The sequence below is a fragment of the Penicillium angulare genome, assembly GCF_028827245.1.
Source record: "Penicillium angulare strain IBT 27051 chromosome Unknown utg000005l_segment0_segment0, whole genome shotgun sequence".
Classification (NCBI taxonomy): domain Eukaryota; kingdom Fungi; phylum Ascomycota; class Eurotiomycetes; order Eurotiales; family Aspergillaceae; genus Penicillium; species Penicillium angulare.
Window position 1 is genome coordinate 2,507,624 of NW_026623164.1, and position 12,794 is coordinate 2,520,417.

Below are 12,794 nucleotides of genomic sequence, written 5' to 3' on the forward strand. Positions count from 1 at the left end.
AAAGACAGCGCTATTGACGTCCACCACGTATGAATTTACCTATTCTGGCGATATGTCTTCAATTCCGAATCAATCGCCACTCATTGCAAAAATGGCCCGGTTTGAATGGGAGGTGCCTCGTTTGTCGTAAGAAACTAGTGCATATCAAAGGCTGGAGAGTACTGGACTTGCTCCAAAATTCCTCGGTCATATCCACGAGCATGGCCGTGTCATTGGCTTTTTATTAGAAAAGCTTGAAGGTTGGGACGCGGATATAAATGATCTAGGTTCTTGTGAAGCAAGCCTCTAGCGCTTGCATGAAATTGGCATCCTCCATGGAGATGTCAACAGATACAACTTCATTATCCGAGACGAAAATGCGTGACTTATCGATTTTGAGAACAGTAGCTTTTATGATGATACTGAGTCTATGGAAGCTGAAATGGATAGTCTACGTGATCAATTATTAGAAGAGAGCGGACGCGGTGCGGGTTTTGCTAGGGCTTGATAAAACAAATGGCCTGGCGCGTGGAATTGAAAGACCGCTGTATATCAATTGTCTACAAAGCTATATTAGACTATTGAGTAGTTTCCACAATGCTGCCAGTGTTAGAAAATGAATGGCTGCCTGGATATCTCCGCGTTGGCATAGATGCATATTAAACTTCGTTGCGGCGATGTCTACCCCATCTCCGATTATCGGCGCTTTCAATGGGCATTCCAACGCCACACACGGAGTCACTCCGCAATACAATTCGAGCATGTTTCGGACCTCCGTGCAACCTTTACAACAAGCGGATCATATCCGTTTCAACGTAATTCGACAGAAAGTATTCGCCGGTCTAGGGGTACATCCATCCTAAATCGCTTGAACAGTGATCGACACAGTTCAGTTCCTCAGTTGCCCCCTAAACCGATGACTCGAACCTGCTTATTTATTGAGCCAAGTCCCAGTATCCACTGAACATCTGGATCTAACGTTGCTTGTTCACAAACCAAAAACTTTATTTTGTGATGTCCTGTCTATTTCAACAGTCAACAAGAAGACTACTTCTATCTCAACGAATTTCCCCCGCATTATCAAAGACACGAGTCACCATGTCTACATCCGCAACTGCCAACGCCGCGCACGATTGGAGCGCAACGCAGTATCTGAAATTCAAAGATGAACGCACCCAGCCAGCTCGCGACCTTCTTGCTCGGGTTCCTTTACAGACCCCCAAGACAATCGTGGATCTAGGCTGTGGCCCCGGAAACTCAACCGCGGTGCTAGAATCCCGCTACCCCGATGCACACCTGGTGGGGATTGATTCATCCCCAGACATGATAAAAAAAGCCAAGTCAACCATCCCGCATCTTGGGTTTAGCGTCGAAGACTTGAATTTTTACGAGCCCCAAAAGCCAGTTGATATCTTCTACTCCAATGCTGTCTTTCAATGGCTTGGAAAAGAAGAACGAATCAACGTCATCAAGAGACTGATGGCGACTCAACCATCCGGTGGTGTCTTTGCGTTTCAAGTCCCCGATAACTTGGGTGAACCTTCGCATGTATTGATGCGAGAGACTGCTAAAAGTGGACCGTGGGCAACTAAGTTGCAGTCTGTTGGTCGTGATACTTTCCAATCGCCACAGGAGATTTATGATCAACTTAAGCCTCTATCTTCGGAGGTTAATTTGTTCCATACAAGCTATTACCATTCTCTCAAAAATCATGAAGCTATTATTGAATGGGTGAAGGGGACGGGACTCAGACCTTACGTGGATCCTTTGGATCCTCAAGAGAAGGAGGCATTCTTGAAAGAGTACTTGAAGCGTTTGCAGGAGGCTTATCCATCCTCTGTCGATGGCCGAGTCTTACTTAAGTATCCACGACTGTTTGTGGTTGCTATTAAGCAGTGAGATTGTTTTCGTTCAAACTGGATAGTCGCCATTTTCTCTGTACAATCAGTTTATAGCAATGTGATAGATGGTAAATTCACTTGTATATGATGATGTTCTATCAACGAATCCATTAATTAATTCGATGAAGAATCTCCTTTCCATCCAAATACCGCTCGAGATTCTCCACCGTCTCCTCATACCAATTATGCATAATCCCATCTTCCACATACCCCATATGAGGCGTCAGCAACAACCGACTCCGTCCATTAAACCCCCAATCCTTCGAGCGCCATCTACTATCCACAGGTAACGGCTCGAGATCAAAAACATCCAATGCAGCACCACCAATTCGACCCTCACTCAAAGCCTCATACAAAGCATCCTCATCAATCAAAGCCCCACGCGACGTATTCACAAGAAGAGCATTACTCTTCATAGCCCCTATTTCTCGCTCTCCAACAAGTCCCCTGGACCGCTCACTAAGCACATAATGCAGACTGACAACATCAGCTTCACGGAAAAGTTCGTCCTTGCTGACAGCTCGAAACGTCCGAGTCCCATCAGGCCCATATATATCCATTCCCATCTCCTCGGCTTTCCGATCAGCCCTTTCTTGCGTGAGATTCTCGCTCCAACAGACAACTCGCATGCCAAATCCCAACGCCGCAATTCTGCCAACCGCCGCACCAAGTCTTCCTAACCCAACAACGCCCAGGGTCGAACCCGTAAGCCCCTTCGCAAGGCCGGTCTGCCACGTACTATCCACGACAGGGTGAGCACATTTCATCACCGCGTCATCTGTAGCCACATTCCTTGCTAATGCAAGTATAAGTGCCCAGGCATGTTGCGTCGTGGGGTGGCTGCCACCCTTCTTGATATCGAGTTTCGGGCTAACGGCACGACCAGGGATCGTCTTACCGTCCACACGGCCTTTTCCTGGTGCAGCGGCAACGGTGATGCCTAGCTTGCGTGCGGCTGTAAGATCAAATGTCTCGAATTGGGTTCCTGTTGCCAGAAGAAGTTTCAGATTCGGGAGCTCTTCCAGCAAGGAGGCTGGGAAGGGGGTGCGCTCGCGCATGGTTGATAGGACCTCGAATGGCTTTAGGCGAGTTATTAGTGATGTCTTTTGTTCTTGGGTTGTTCTTGGGTGTGAGAATGGTGGTATGGCATCGTTGAAGACGCTTAAGGAGAGCCTTGATGATGGGATGTGTGCGAAGTGCGCGGGCGATATGTTGAGGTAGTCGTCTAGAAGGCCCATGGAGACTGGATCCTGTTTGGATGTGCATATACAGGCTCTTGATAACTTTTCTTGTGCTCGAGGTCGTTTCAAGACATAACGGGGCTGGATTTGTAGTCGAGGTGCCATGGTGGAGTCACGTCTTGTGGAATCGGTGTAGACAAAGGGATTCCGATGTTACTGTAAGGTTGATACACATAAATTCAATTCAGTGTTGCGCAATTAGGTCATTTGTAAAAGTAAGCTTGGGTGGTTCAAGTTATAGTGGGGAGTGCGAGTTTCGGAAAGGAGAGGAGCATCAGCGGTTGGTAGTGGCGAGATCGGACATAGCATGATGGATGGCGATCTGAGCGTCGAGATGATTGACACTTCAATTTAACACCTAAGCTTTTAATTGATAGATCTGGACGAAACAAATTATTTTTACAGCGTGCCCACGAATACGATCCAGTTCATAGCACGCCAAGTCGGTTCAAGCATAGGTATTACAGTTCCAAATGAATAGCAGGTCGGAGTAGCAAGTTGCAAGAAGTGTAGAATTTCATGCTAAATCTAAGTTCAGTGTAAATAATTAACTTGATTGATGATCGCTAATAATCAGACAATGCCCACCAGGTGTTAATATGCTACACCGAGGCATCACAGAAACTAAACTCCACATGCACCTAACCCCAGTGTACTCTTTGCATGTCTTCATTCCTCATCTTAAACTCTCATCGTCGATCAATTCAGTCGGACTTGCCCAACAATCCTTTGATATGTTCATGGAGTTCCTGGGCCAGGGCCTCACTCCCAGTCTGTGAGAAATGTCAGTCAAGTTTTTGGATATCAGTAGCGACGGTAGAAATATCACTTACGCGAAGCAGCATAGGAACTCTGCGGCCCTCCTCGTTGCCAGTAAGCAGAATTTGTTTCGTAGTTGGGGTATTGTTATCATTGTCACCATAGTTCATTCCCGAGAAGATGGGACTATTGAGCATGACACGCATGGCTCCATCAGCACGCATAATCATACGTCCATTTGCGTAGCCGTCGTCAGTTTGTGTAGCATTGAGTTTGAAAGTGCCAATGCCACGCTCCTTCCATTCCTTGTTGACGAAGCTGAACAATTTCGCCTTGCATGAGAAGACAGTAACTTCTTCTTCCTCGCCAGTTTCAACTGAGAACTCAGGGTTAGTAAGTTGGGCATGTATGAGAATGCCGATGGTACATACTGGTTTGTTCATAGAAACGTTCATCGGTTTTCGCCGCTTCAAAGGTATTTGTCTCTTCCTCATCGTCATTGTTATCGCTGTCGTCGCCCTCGGAGTCTTCCGCGCCAAATGTCTTGGTCTTGGTTGTACCCAGAGTTGCTGGGGCATTGCTGGAAGCGAAGCTGGTCAAGCCGCCAGGTTTTGCTGCAGCTGCAAAACCCCCGCCAACTCCTGAAAACCCACTTCCCAGGGCGCCGAAGCCAGAAGTTGTGGAGGGGGCGGCAAAGCTGCTTGTTCCAGTGGCGGCAGGCTTGAAAACAGAAGGAGTCGAAGCTCCTAATGTACCAAATGGAGAATTTTCAGAACCCGCGAAGCCAGCCATGCTAGAAGAGGCGAATGGCGAGGCGGAGGCTGGCTTATCTGCAGAGTCTTTAGTAGACCCTAGGGAGGCGAATGGAGAAGCTGCTGCTGCCTTTCCAAATGCACTTGCGGCAAATGCCTGTTGGTGAGAAATGGGGTTGTTAGTATCCTGCGGAGAAGAAGAAAAATTAAACACAAAAGGGAAGGGTGAAGCTGGATGTGCATACGTTTTCATTCTTGATTTCTCGCTCCTGTGAATTATCACGGTGTCTTTTCTTCTCTCGTTCTCCATCGGTTGTAGATTTCGCATTGGCGGGACTAGTGGACGTGGGTTCTTGTACTGGATCGTTCTTTGTATCGTTCTTGGTACCGGAATCTTCGAGTTGTTCAAGGCTTCTTTTTTTGTTCAATGCCTTGAAGGATTCATCGTCTATGGTACTAGATGGGGTATCGGTCGTCGTCGATCGTTTGGGGTCCTGTAATTTTGCGTTGGTGTTATTATTCTCATTATCTTTTTTTTCCAGGTCTGTCATTGATGGGGTATGTGGGCTGGAAAGTTCTTTCTCAGAAGAGAAATGGGCACTTGGCTCTTCGGAGGGAGTCGAGGGCTGTTCATCGTATTCTACTTTAAAAATAATGGAATCGTCATGATCGGAAGGACCAGGGGGGAAGATGTCCAGCTCCGAATAATCCGAAGCTTGGTCGTAGAGATGTTCTGGTAAAAGATCCAATGACGATTGCACGGGTTCCTGGGATAGGAAATTTGAAGAGTCACCGAATCCAGCATTGCTTATCGCTAGCCCACTGCAGATTCGCGGAGTACCATAATCCGCTTCGAGTGTGGCGGGGTCATATTTGGCATCGAGAGGATCAAAAAGATCAGGTGGGTAGGGTATCCCTAGACCGTCGGATTGCGAATCCGAATATGAAGGATATTGGGTCTGCAGTTTAGAGGGTCCAGTCCAGATAGGTTGAGGAGCGTATCCAGCGAAACAAAAGAGTGGCATTAGGGCAGGAGCAGCTTGCGGATTGCGGACAGCTTCGGGAGGGTGACAAGAAGCTGAGGGATAGCGTTGATGCCCAGAGTTGGTTTCAGCCAACTCGAGACGTTCGAGGTTGACATTATCCAATCGGACAGGGCTGCGCGGGCTATCCCATTCAGGGGGAGGACACCACGGCACACCATTGGAACGAACTTTAGAAGGATGTTTAACTGGCTCGGTTCGTAGATAAACACAGTCGTCATCGTCAGACTCAGAGCACTGCGCACCGTGAGATTCAACTCGAACAGAAGAATGATCCGAGTCGGATCGTGGATGGTAGTTGTCGTCGTCAAGATCAAAATATTCCGGAGGACAGTACGGCGCACTGCTGGAGCCAACTTGAGCAGGGGAATGAATATGAAGCGGCTCGGACGGTGGATAGCAATCGTCGTAGTAGCCAAGATTAAAGCAATCAGGATGGGGAAGTTGTTCATGGTGGGAGCTGCATCCAAAGAGTGTATTGGGTTTGACTGGAAGAGCAGATTGAGCACGAGATCCAGACTCAATCGAGATATGCGACAACTCAAGAGGTGGCGATTGAGCGCGCGCAGTCGACTCGGTGACATTCGATCCATAAAGTTCATGAGCGTGCGGATACACCGGCGAGTCGATGGGTTCGTTGATCTCATCAGATTCATTACTCCACTCAGATTGTTCATCCTCGCTGTCCGGGAGGATCTCAGGATCCAGCTCCGTGCATTCTGAAGTTTCATCGCTTTCGGAGCTGCTGCCATTCAAAATAGGATCTGCCTTCTTGCTCAACAATTCGAGCCAGGCATTGGAGATGACAGGATCATCATAAGGAATCCAGCTTGTCGGTTTCCACGTGCAATCGGTTTGAAAAGTTGGTGATTTTGGAACAGGGCGATTTTCCGACAATTCATGCTCCAGTAGTCCAGTTTTGGGTCCAGGGGAGGTGTTTTTTTCGGCAGTATCCAGGGGGTCTGCCAAAGGGGAATCCATGGGGTTAAGTGCACTCACATTTTCGGATTTTGCGCTAGCGCTTGCGTTTAGGCTTGTAGTAATTTCAGTATCATCCAGGGGTGTGCAGTCTCGGGATCTCTTTCGTCGGCTTTCGCCGTTGTCGCCGTTGTCGTCGCGGGAGTCGGGCTCGTCGCGGGAGTCTTCGAAGGAACGCTTACGGCCGTTGCCATGTTCTTCGGTGGTGGTAGGAGCAGACTTGATGGACGTTTCTTTGAGTTGCTTTCGGACGGGGCGTTCGCCGCTATCGTTGTCAGAAGGTGGGGATTGAGGTTGTCCGGTCACTGGAATAGAAGTGAGGTAATTAGCTGCTGCAAACGCAAATTCAAGAAGAGAGTGTTAAAAGCGCAAGGAACAGAGTCATGGCGCAAGCGAGCAAGTGTGTGGGGGATTATGCGCGGCTGGGAAGCTGTAGCAACCAACGGTTCTCCACAGAATCCTTGAGCATGTGGTTGGCCTATGCCCTCGCTGTTCTCCCCACAGCTGCAGCTGTCGCCAGTAGACATTCTCGTTTCTCGGGGGATCGTCAAGACAATGCGCTTGAGGAAATTTTGTACTCACCACCGCTTGCCGGTGCCGGATCCGTAGTGGAGGTCATCACACAGACCTCGAGTACCGAGGAGTGATGGGTATCGGTTTGTGAAGTGAGGTTGATGGATACCTGCTGGAGGGCGAGGTATGAGACTTGAAAGGGTGGTATTGAAAGAACGGACAAAAGAATCCAAGACGATTCAGACCAGCTAAATCAAAGATGGACGCGGAAATAGGGTTGGGAGAAAAAGAGAGTGGAAGATGGGAATCGGCGAGGATTAAAATAGCGTTGGTCGGGTCACCGCTCCGCCCCGCAGCGGATAGTGAATCACAGAATTCGTTGATTGAAAACAAATCAATACAATGTCCGTTTTGGACCGATTTGGGAGATGTGTGCGTATGACAACAGGTTTGAATGAACAGGCTGTGACTCTGCGAGTGAAGCCTAGAAGTTACAATGCTCGTTTAGGAAATCGTGAACCTTCACTTCACCAAAATTGGCCTGTTCACTGAAATGTGAAGCAAGCAGCCGATTAGGCGTTGACGAGTGTATTGAAGACGGTTTTTTGACTCAGAGATATCTAGCAGAGCAAATGATTCTCGAAGAAGACTAAAACGATGAGAATGGAGCGTATCGTGGGTTGTCGTGGGCAGTTGCGACGTGGGTGAGTTGAAGAGGAGAAAGTGAAAGGAAGACAAATGTTGGGTATACAAACAAAACAGCCTAATTGAGCAACGCCCTTACCAGGCACCAGTTCAAGACAACGCATGTTAGATACACTCTATCATTTGAATAGCTACTATAGGAAAGAAAAGGAAATCAAGGCAAATCAAATATGTATACATGTCAGTACTGCAATTTCATACGGATTTGTTTCCGCGGAGAGTTTGGGCATCGGCGGAGACCAAGCAACGCTTATTGTTGATCGTAAAAAAGTGAACAGAGAAGCTCAGACACCTTTAGCTAATGAAACATAGACATCCGATCGCAATGTAGAACACGAAAAGAGGGTATACTGCAATGCCAACTCGGTTTCGAAGGACACCCGAGCCTCCCAAGATGCTGACTCCGGCTGCTAGCGACCAAGCCACGAGAACAAGATAAACGGGTATTCTGGCGATTGTAGGAAGACCAATTGCACTGAGCAATGCAGCGATAACCAACGGGAATAGGGTATAACCGATAATGCAGATCGACTGGAAAAAAGAGCTATGGACGAAGCATGTTGTTAGTATTAAGCTTATTAGCAGGGGGTGGGATCGAGGAAGGAACCTACATTTTACCACCAAGGAGCTTGATCTGAAGAGTCACAGCCGCCTCTCCAATCCAGACAATGCAGAAAACACCAGAGAAGACCACATTTGACTGTCCTCCCTTTGCGATAGACAAGAACAGACTCAGGACCAAACAAAAGATCAACGGACCCCTACGAGGAAAGGACTTAGTCATTTCATCCACACATAAAATCATAATAGAGGAAGTTTGCGAATCGCAACATACCACAGATCCCAATCCCGAAGTCCTTCACTCATGCCACCTTGCAGAACCACATCGGCATCCGGCCAACGTCCAACGAGCCCGCGTATGTTGTGACCGAATCCAGAAACCTCGCCTCTCTCAGCAGCATCATTGATACCACCACCACCGCGTTGCATCATGCCTCCCAGGAGATATTTAGGCCAGAGAACCAGGCGCATCTTTTCCCAGACAGCCATCATGTCGCGCGACAGGGTAGCCCAGACAGTCTCATCGATGGTATTTTGGGTCGCACGACGGTCCTCGCCGGGAATCGAGGTTGTCAGGTAGTTTCCATAGCCAGATGCACCACCACCTCGCGAGCTGGAGCCGGAATCAATGTTGCCTCGGAGAGGGGCTGTATCGGATGTTTCGTGTAGGGGGTCATCAGCCTCGATCGCTAAATGAGCAGCAGAGCATTAGTTTACTGTGAATATAGGACCACTCGGACGGAGTAATTCCACGATGGGCGCATAAACACTTACCGTCCTCAGCATCGATCAGGTCGTCGTCCAGGAGTGATTCGTCGTCATGCAGGTCGCCGTGCGCCTGGCTGTATTGCACACCGGCCATGATTGTTTGCGCGGGGTATAATTCTCGATTGAAGGGGGTAGGAGGACTTGAAGTATTATGATTGCAGAAGCATAAGCTCCTTGATGAGGGCCGGGTGTCCAGATATTCGGACTGGGGGTTATGTACGAAGCAGTGTTGATGGTCCAAGCTGTCCCGGAAAGGCTAGAGTGGCATTACGTTGTCCCGTGCTGCCCAGATGGTCATTACGTGGTAATATTACCGTGAACTCCGCAGTCCCGCCCGTTTTTATGTACCGTCATGTTTCCTTTTCAACGTTGCCTTCGGCCTAGCATTTGGATTGAGATGTTGATCCTACGATTTAGCTTGTTCACTTGAACGTTGAAATCAGAGGCAGGTTCTTGGACCTGGAACGATTGCACGCGGGCATATGTTCGTTACAATGATAACAAGGTGATTGAGGAATATTGAGTGAATTATGTAGTTGTATTTCTATGTTCTGCAAATATCTTAAAGTAGAAACGGGCCATGATGTTCCTGTACAGATGCGAGCCAAAACGCCAATAAAAATAAATGTCTGATATACATGTATTGTACAAGTGATCAAGGCCACACCAGTGTCTTGACCACCGAAGAAGGGGGTGGAAGGAATCAAGATTCAGATTTGGAGTCCGAGGGAGAAGTCTCCACTTCTTCCCCTCCAGCATTCTCCTCTAACTCAGGGAATTGAAATCCTCCGTTTGCCTCGCGGTGCGCGGTGCGCTGCTCCTGTGTGGGGAAGACAACTTCGCCGCTGAGCTTCTCAATTGTGGCTTGGTCAGAGTATGGCTTCAGCAGCTTAGAATCAGACTGGAGAGCTTGACGTTCGGCTTTCGAGATGAAAGAGGAGTACTCAGACTTCAAAAGCTCGTCAATCATGAGACGGATGTGAGGCATTGTCTTCACAAGCATAAGTCCTTGGACAGGGGAATGTACCTTCTCCTTCCCGCCGGCGACCGAATTCCAACGAGTGAGCGGAGCCGGTTTTCCATTCTCTACAGCCTCGTGGAGTTTGGCAATATGAGGGCGGAGAGTTTCAATTGCAAGTAAATGAAGCTTGACATACAGCTTCTTGCCTAATGATTGCATGTTGCGTGCCTCGCGCTTTTCATCAATGTCGAGGCCTTTCAAATACATAAGAATATTTGGCAGGCGTTCAAGTCTCCTGACAAGATCGACGTAGCTCTCCAGAGCTCGAGGATCAGGCAGAATCAAAGCTTTACCCATCATGTTCATAATCTCGTTTCCGTTGACGAGACAGGCGTGATTGTGGTTATCACGGCGACAAGCAGAGAGAGCAATGTGGAACGCTTTTCCATCTACTTCTCCTAGCGGCAGTAGTTGGTCCCGAATGACTTGAACGGACATTTTACTTGCTCGTGACAAGCGAAGTAGACGTAATAAATGCATAGTCGCAGCACTATCCGGTTGGATCTTATATGGCGTTGATTCCAACGTAAGATGCTTCCAGTATTTAGCACCCGGCCCGAGGCCTTGCGACATGCTGAGACATGCATCTATAATGAGAGTAAGATCTTTGTTGTTCGGTCGGAGCTCTGGAACAGGCCCATCGGCAAGAGGTTCGAAAAGCTCATCGAAGTTCTCTTCAACCTCTTCTTCCCCCTCAACATCCGACGTCTCTTCTCTTGGTCCACGAATAAGCTCTTCCTGTCGGTTTCCATCCTTGCCCAACTTCAGAGTTTGGTTGTTCTCGTCGACAAACGGAACATTCTCTTCCTCGGGTGCTTGGTAACCCTCTCTTCGTTGCTTAACCTCCCAAACGATGGAAGGCCTGTTTTTGGCGTTTGCTGAAAGGCGGGGGCAGAGGATTGGAATACCCATGGTTTGATTGTATAAAGAGAAAACATCATAGTAATTCTGCTCAGTGGCACCCTCTAGAAGTAATTCGGCCATGCTGTTCACCACACGGTTATCAGGCAATACATCCCCATCCTTGAACCGGTGAATAATGTCGGCCCAAATTCGTTTCGCATCAATCATCAGCTGATTTTTTCGCGCAAAGATACCGTTGATATCATAAGCATCCATCCTTTTCACATCGTCGCGGGCTGCATATTGTAGAGCGCCTAGAATGACCGTATAGGTTCTCATATTCGGTGCACCGGACCCCTGCTCCGAGAGCTCTCCGGCAATGCGCCACAGTGAATCAACATCGCCGTGATACTGGCAGACCGACAGCATAGCATTTGTATGGATTATATCGAGTTTGACTTCAGAGTTTGTCGCAGAAATCGAGTTATAGATATGTTCAGCGGTTTTCACAATATTGAAGCCAGGTATTTTCGGAGCTTTCCGAAGCCCAGTAAGTAGGATAGTGAAGGTTCGAGTGTTAGGTTTTCCGGCGCGCTTTTTCATCTATCGGGAAAGATTCGGGTCAGCGCCTGGTTTATATCCGACTCATAGAAGATGGACTTACATCATTGAAAAATCTCAAGGCAGGCTTGGGGTGCCCCCGGTCCATACAATATTGAAAGATACGATTCCATGCGACAGTATATTTGTCACCTGGTGACTCCTTTACTGCCTCGCGAGCCAGCCTCGCTGCCATTTCTGGATTTCCAGCGCGCAAAGCAGAAGAGACTCGCGTGGCTAACAGAAGCGGATCTTTCACCCATTCCATCTCTAGGCGAACTCGTTTGCGATTCACAGCTTGCGTCTTTTCTTGCGCGATTTCCATCAACAAATCATCATCGCCTATGTGTCCGAATCCTCGATCAAATATCTTCTGGGACGGAGTGCTCGAGACGGAAGTTTTGCCTGGACGATTGGACCAGGGCGCAGATTTGAATTTGGGTTTGGATTTGCGAAATTCATGATCTCGACGGGGAGAAAATTCGTTGCGGGATTGCGCCGAAGTCAAGGAAAATCGCCTAGTTGTCGAAGTTGTCCATGGTGCAGCTTGTCGAGTAATGGAGCGCGTGAGCTGTTGCTGTAATAATCGGCTGCGCAGAGCTCTGCTTGAGACACATCCTGGAAGGACCATAATCAAACAATGCAGGGCACGTCTGACCCTTTCGTGCCTTGAAATTTAATCGGACAATGTACACCAAATTGTGCACTTTCCCGACAGACGACAATGACAATCATCGACCAGGAGGTGTTTGCCAGATCGCGGCCGCAGAGTTGAATAATTTAAATGACACTAGTCTCAATACAGTTAGGCCTATCTCCTTATCGGTCAGGCATCGATCTTATTGAAGCCTCCAGAATAAGGCATCAAATATTTAACTTAACTAACTAACGTATTTCCCAAGCGAGCGGCCACCCCAAGCGAGCGGCCACCCAACCAAAAAATCGCGTCGCGAACGCGTCCTACCATCTTCAAACACCCACCATGCCACCAAAACGCACTCAATCAAGCCAAAGTTCTCTAGAACAGGAAGGTAGAATCCTACTTGCTATTGAGGCTATAAAAAAACAAGAAATTACAGCGGTCGCCACAGCAGCACGTCTATTCGATATACCCCGCTCTACATTACGGC

General features: G+C 48.2%; 5 protein-coding genes across 5 annotated transcripts; 1 reads left to right on the plus strand and 4 right to left on the minus strand.

Moving 5' to 3' along the window:
* Positions 1-1,077: 1,077 nt before the first annotated feature.
* Positions 1,078-1,878, plus strand: N7478_008271 (uncharacterized protein; the record flags this gene model as incomplete). Its single annotated transcript, XM_056924485.1, has 1 exon — positions 1,078-1,878. The coding sequence occupies one exon, from the start codon at positions 1,078-1,080 to the stop codon at positions 1,876-1,878; it is 801 nt and encodes a 266-aa protein (XP_056777211.1).
* Positions 1,879-1,990: 112 nt separating this feature from the next.
* N7478_008272 (D-2-hydroxyacid dehydrogenase family protein) lies at positions 1,991-3,118 on the minus strand (the record flags this gene model as incomplete). Its single annotated transcript, XM_056924486.1, has 1 exon — positions 1,991-3,118. One exon carries the CDS (start codon positions 3,116-3,118, stop codon positions 1,991-1,993), a length of 1,128 nt encoding a protein of 375 aa, XP_056777212.1.
* A 707-nt stretch (positions 3,119-3,825) lies between these two features.
* On the minus strand, positions 3,826-7,272 carry N7478_008273 (uncharacterized protein; the record flags this gene model as incomplete). The annotated part of the gene is made up of 5 exons (XM_056924487.1): positions 3,826-3,894; positions 3,955-4,256; positions 4,312-4,819; positions 4,878-6,958; positions 7,236-7,272. The coding sequence occupies 5 exons, from the start codon at positions 7,270-7,272 to the stop codon at positions 3,826-3,828; spliced, it is 2,997 nt and encodes a 998-aa protein (XP_056777213.1).
* Positions 7,273-8,165: 893 nt separating this feature from the next.
* N7478_008274 (Yip1 domain protein) lies at positions 8,166-9,294 on the minus strand (the record flags this gene model as incomplete). The annotated part of the gene is made up of 4 exons (XM_056924488.1): positions 8,166-8,415; positions 8,483-8,632; positions 8,707-9,121; positions 9,207-9,294. 4 exons carry the CDS (start codon positions 9,292-9,294, stop codon positions 8,166-8,168), a joined length of 903 nt encoding a protein of 300 aa, XP_056777214.1.
* A 609-nt stretch (positions 9,295-9,903) lies between these two features.
* Positions 9,904-12,295, minus strand: N7478_008275 (pentatricopeptide repeat-containing protein; the record flags this gene model as incomplete). The annotated part of the gene is made up of 2 exons (XM_056924489.1): positions 9,904-11,667; positions 11,729-12,295. The coding sequence occupies 2 exons, from the start codon at positions 12,293-12,295 to the stop codon at positions 9,904-9,906; spliced, it is 2,331 nt and encodes a 776-aa protein (XP_056777215.1).
* Between the last annotated feature and the right edge of the window lie 499 nt (positions 12,296-12,794).